This window comes from Dipodomys ordii, unplaced genomic scaffold, assembly GCF_000151885.1.
Source record: "Dipodomys ordii isolate 6190 unplaced genomic scaffold, Dord_2.0 Scaffold13, whole genome shotgun sequence".
Taxonomy (NCBI): Eukaryota; Metazoa; Chordata; class Mammalia; order Rodentia; family Heteromyidae; genus Dipodomys; species Dipodomys ordii.
Window position 1 is genome coordinate 9,597,777 of NW_012267229.1, and position 6,000 is coordinate 9,603,776.

Consider the following 6,000-nt stretch of genomic DNA (forward strand, 5'->3'; position numbering starts at 1 on the left):
CTTGAGGGTGGGGGTTGGGGGTTTTTTTTGCACCCTATTTGAAGGACACATTTGTTAAATAGAATGCTCAACAGCCAGTTAGGAGAGTAATGTGGTGACTCAGGAAGGTAGTAATAATGGCCTGGGCCTGACCTTGAGGGCCACATATTATGGGTCTCCTAGGTCAGGGAGGATGGGAAGTCATCCAGAAACAACTTGGATGGGGACCAGGAGGGGTGGAGGAATCTCCAGCTTCTAGTCTGAGCACTTAGAGAGTTTCTCAGGTGTTCTGTGTCATCCTGCAGAGAGGGTAAGGATGTGTAGTGTATGTGCACAGAGGGTGTGTGTGTATACACACAGAGAATAAGGGTCTTATTCCTCTTAGAAAACTGTTAAAATAAACATTTCTTTGTTTTGGATGTTGTGTGACAGGTACCCCGGAAGAAAGAGGAATACGGAAATGGAAGAAGGGCGTGGGCAAAGGGAACAAGTCTCTTGATGGCATGGAATCCTACAACTTGCCATTTGGCATGAACATTATTAAAAAATACAGATGCTTCAGCTACCTACCTATCAGCCCAACCTTTTTAGGCTACACATGGAAAGGCTTCGGAAAGGGTGAGAACAGCCGGAGTTCAGACGAAGACTCCCAGGCCACCGTATAGCCTTAGCTGTGCCCTGTGGCTCAGCCACAGTGAGGCATGTATCTGTAGTCCCTTGCTGAGTAATGAGAATTAAAATATCTGTTTGTATATCTCCATTTACATCCTGCACCCCAGAGCTAAAACAGGTTGCACATCCCTTTTCTGTTGTGGCTAGTGATTGTGTCTAAATATGGTGTCTCACTTGTTTTCCTTATTTAAGCCCTGATCCCTTGTCCTTTGACAGTGTCCATTGCTGGCCATGGTCACTGAACTTGAAGTCCTCTGGATCCTTCCTTTTCAGTCCCTTTCTATTATCCAGTGCTAGCGTTCCTGATAAGCCACCTCTGGGATCCAGGCCCACTTTCTCTTCGCTTAACCTCAGTCCATGTCTGCAGAGATCTCTGGCCAAGGGGCACAACTTCCTGATCTAGTGTGATTCTGTTGTTCCTGATTGTCCTATAAGGTCAGTGCAGATACTGTTGAATGGGGTTCTCTTTAGGGAATTGAAGAGTAAGGGAAACGCCCGGAGCCAATAGGATTCTCCATTTCTTTCCCTCCCTGCCTCCCTGCCCCCTCTGGGCCAGCACATTCATATTGGCCTCTCTTAGTGGCTGAGACACCTTATTTGACCTTTCTTGCTACTGGCTGGTGTGACATACACACACACACACACAGGCACCAGTCAGGTTAGTGTCGGTGTCTTGGTTCTGTTGTCATGTCATGTGCGTCTATAATTACAAGGTTTTATTCAAACTATTTAATGTTATTGACTATAGCAGATTATTTCGAAATCAGTGTTTTTTTCCATGTGATCCTTTTCCCTTGTAACCCTATTACTTGTCCCCCAACTCCCCATCTCCCCTTTAAGAAAAGAACCAGCATTTGTAAAGCTGTGGACACCATCAGGGAAGTTTGTTGTATCGGCTCTTGAAGGCCAGTAAACCATTATTGTGGTTGTGTTTTGTATTGCTTGATACCATGAAAGTGTAAATACTGTAATGCCTAATCTATTTATCAAAACTGACTACTGGACCAGAGCCCAGAAACCATGGGTATCAAGTTACACATGAATGTGTTTTGTGAAGAAGGGAAACTAGGACAAGTAACAAAATGGGGCCACCATATTGAATGGCCTATCATCCTGGTAAAGTCAGGTCTCCCATTCTTCTGTGGCAGAAGACATGGCGAAGAGACTCTCTGTAGGAAGTCATGTTGCATGCCCGCTGGAGCTTGATTTCACCAACTACCTGCCTTTTTGGTTGTTGCAGGTGATAGTGAGAAAAACAGCTTGCGGGCACTCTGTTTAAGAGTCCTAACTTATAACACTAAATTCTTTCTGACAAAATGACTTCTCTTGAATTTGGTTCGAAACTTTGCCACCAAAGGAAAAGCCTGCTTCATAAGGCTGTGCCTCTTACCTGCTGGCTGACCTGGCTGGTGGAGCATTGGGTGGCAGCAGGTGTTCCTGTCTCTCCCAGCAGGATGTGGTTCTCAGGCCGCCTGGTGTCACTGGGTGCTTTCCTGTCCCCAGGCTGCCTTTACTTCACATTGCCAGGTCGTTGGTGACTATGGTCCCAATGACTATGGTCCCTTGACTCCTGAAGTCTTGGGCTTCAAGAACACCTCAGAGCCACTCCTGTTTTGCCAAAATGTTACTTCAGATTAAGTAAAGAACTTAGATTCTAAATTACATTTAATCTGTGTGTATTTTAAATGTATATTCAATGCACAGTTACTTTAGAAGCACACTGGTTAATGGTTTCCAACCTTCCTACCTTGATAAGATCGATAGTTCTCCTGCAGCCCTGAATTGCTACCAGTTCCTTCTGTCTGCTCAGGATCTTCAGTTTCTCTGCTCTGAAAAAAACAGGGAAAGCTGCTAAATGTCCCAGAGATTGGCAGGATTCTAGCTTTCTAAGGTGAGCAGAAGGAACACAGATATCCAAAGAAAAAGCATTAGAACTGCTGAGTATGGTGGTCTACACCTGTGACCTTAGCACTTAGGAAGCAAAAACAAGAGTATTATGAGTTTGAGGCCACCCTGGGCTAATTAGCCAATTCTAGTTTGGCCTGTGCTCTAAGACCCTGTCCCAACAAAACAAAACAAAAAGCATCAGTACTATTGATAATTTAGGCCCAAGTTCCCTTCAACCTAATATGACCAGGCATCTTTCCTCCTGGGCGGTCTGTGTACCTAGAATGTGGGCCTCTGATTTCTAGAAAGCTTTTCCCTTTAGAATTCTTTTTTGGGGTGCCATATTTTATCAAGAGGCTCCAATTCTGTTCATCTTGGGAAATGGCCTTGGCTAGCGTCCGCATAAAGGAAGTCCTGCAATCCTTGGAAATAGTCCTCTCATTGGAAAAAGGGTTTTTGCCCTTCTTGCTCCTTTGGAATCAACTGTTGATATTCTATCCCAGGAGGAGGAAAGAGAAGGGAGGTTGGGAGAAAAACGAGCAGCCTGAGCATATGGACCTCACTGAATCTGGTCCCTTCTGTATAGCCTTGAGCAAATAGAGTTTCCTAATCAATGAATCTTGCATGTGCAACATTTACTCCCACAAGCCGTCTTAGGAAGTCATCCTCGCTCTACCAAGTATACTACGAATGGAAGCCTATCATTGAATATAGAAGAATACTTGAGTCCAAGCACACACCTGACTGGGAGGTCTTCTTCTGAGAGGAAGGGTTTGGTGGTCTGTACTTGATGCATTCCCTGTCCATATTGTTGGCTTGTGCCTTGCTTTGACAGGAGGCCATTATGAAATATTCCACATGTGAATGTGATTGTAGGACAACTCCATTTCTGTCAGTGACCACCTACCCACTATCTCCACCTGCTTAGTCCCTAAGAAAGCCTTTGTGTTCACTATGAAAATCAGAAAGTGTTAACAAGGGCAGGGGATGTGGGGGGGGGGGGGAGGAGGAGATACCACTGCAGGTTCAGAGTAATGGAAAATGGCTAAATGAGTTTCATTGAGAAATGAATGAAAAAACAAATGATTTTCAGTCTCCTTAGGAAATTCAAGTTAGCTTCATGAGTACATTTATTTCCAGAACCTTCCTTAAGAGGGGTTCCAATGTTCACTTTTAGATTCTTAGGATTGATCCAGGCAAAAGAAGTGGCTTTTCCAGGCCAGCTAAAATAAAGCATCATGAGTCCCATGGTTTCCCATTTCGTGGTAACAAATTCACATGCAGGAATTGCTTTATATTGTAGAATACTGACTTTTATGATGACAACTTGGTTTATGCATGAATATTGCAGTATTTCCATATAGTAAAATAACATTTCTGCCCAGGATAATAGTCAGTTTTCCAGGGGGGGGAATGATATAATTTTCATGACAATGTCATGTGCTGATAGGATTTCTCCATTGATGAATCTCTAGTATGTGTGGATACTTTATTTACCCATATGTATATTTTATGATTGTGAGCTAAATTGTTAATTATTTCATTCGTGTCCATAGTCTGATATCAATACAAGTCTAGCCTTTAGTAATCAGTGCCACAAGAGTGGCCAGGCCAGACAGAAGATGAGTCAGGAGTGGTGGCCGAAGTCTCATCGCAGACCTTGTGTGGATGGAGGAGAGGCAGCATCCTGAAGGTGGCTATGCTTGGTTTATATTCTCAACCCCAAGCTTGGCATGGCTTGGAGTGAGGGCCTGTTCTCCCAGCTATCATTGCATGCCAGCTATGCATACCCAGCCACACGCACCGTACAGGTTCCTTTGCAGCTCCTGCACCTGAGCAATTTCAGAGCTCTGGTCCACAGAGAGCCTCCCTTTCTTCAGAGAAGAGGCTGGGCTTTCACAGGCTACTTGTCCTTCAGTCCCCTATCACCTTAGATTGTGGACACAGAATAGGACATCCCCGCCCTCTACTCCTCTTGCAGTCAGAACCTCAGTAGTACAAGAAGGCTGCCCATCTTTGCCAGTGTTCGCCTTCTACCCGTGGATCCCCAAAGTATATGAGCACTGAGGGTCTGTCCCTCTTGAGCAGCCTCATGAACATTCCCATCCTTCCTTTCAGGTTATTGTTGACTGTGCCTCGTCACCGCTTCGGTATCCCGCCACCTTCCCATTTCTGTATGTGTTTGCAGGCACTTAGGATGCCCTTGCCAGTGCCACTCTCTGACTTCACAGTTCATGAAGACCCTTCTCTCTGTGTTCCTAGCTTCCTTTGCTTTGACACATTAATACATTTCTGACTGTTCTTAAAACAGTGGAGATGCCTCTTTTTCTTGAGTTTTTGTGACTGACCCTGCCTATACACGTTCCTGGAGTTCTGTTTGTTTTTGTTTTTATTTTGCGTACTGAGGGTTATTCGGGGGTAGGGTTGTTTTTTGAGATGTGTAATTCTTTTATGGAGTTTTTAAAAAGAATTTTCATATTGTTTTTTCTAACATGGCTTCATTAAACGTTTAAGTATTTTAAAAATAATGTAATATTTGGACCAGATGTTGTGAATAATAGTAGAGATAAAGCTATTTTATTCTGTATTTTTAAAACTGTTCCGTACAAATAAAAGCTCTCCTGGACACAGTTTTGTTGTTCACATGCCTCCTTCTTTGTCTGATCTCATCACCTAGGGGAGGGAAATAAGTAAATAAGAAATTCAGTTAGCCAGACACTGGTGGCTCATGCCTATAATCCTAGCTACTCAGGAAGCTGAGAGCTGAGGATCATGATTGGAAGCCAGCCAGGGCAGATAGGTCCCCTTGAGACTCTTACCTCCAATGAACCACTTTAAAAATGGAAGTGGTGTTATGGCTCAAGTGGTAGAGCACTAGCCCTGAGCACAAAGAGGCTCAGGGACAGCACTCAGGCCCTGAGTTCAAGCCCCACAATGGGAAAAAAAGAATCAGTTGAACAAGTTGACAGGCATTTTTGTCAGGTATTGAAGATATGAACATGAAAGCTGGGGTGGGGAGCATAGTGAGCATCCCTTCTGAGAACCCGATATCTCAAAGTGTTTGGGAGGTTTTCCTAGCAATTATCTAAATCACAAACCTCTTGATCACTTTAGTACAGGTTTTTTTTTTTTTTTAAGATTTGTGAGATTTTTTTTCCAGTATAATTTATTGTCATTAAGGTGTTATACAGAAGAGTTGGCATTTTACAATTTAGGTAATGTATATGAAATTTTATTACGTGTGTGTGTGTGTGTGTGTATGTGTGTGTGTGTGTACACGTGTGCCAGGCCAATCCTGGGGGCCTGAACTAAAGGCCTGAGCACTGTTGCTGAGCTTTTTTGCTCAAGGCTAACTAGCACGATCACTTGAGCCACAGTACTACTTCCAGTTTGTTTAGGTGGATAATTGTAGCTAAGAGTCTCTAGACTTCCCTACCAGGTTGGCTTCAAACTGTGATCCTC

General features: G+C 43.8%; 1 protein-coding gene across 2 annotated transcripts in view; it reads left to right on the plus strand.

The window, feature by feature from the left end:
* The window catches only part of Slc23a2 (solute carrier family 23 (ascorbic acid transporter), member 2), a 57,295-nt gene extending 52,133 nt beyond the window's left edge, over positions 1-5,162 (plus strand). For both annotated transcript variants that reach the window (XM_013011031.1, XM_013011032.1), the window contains one exon: positions 412-5,162. In XM_013011031.1, the coding sequence (XP_012866485.1) occupies positions 412-644 (233 nt within the window). In that variant the 3' untranslated portion in view covers positions 645-5,162. The remainder of the gene's footprint in view (positions 1-411) is intronic.
* Positions 5,163-6,000: the final 838 nt, after the last annotated feature.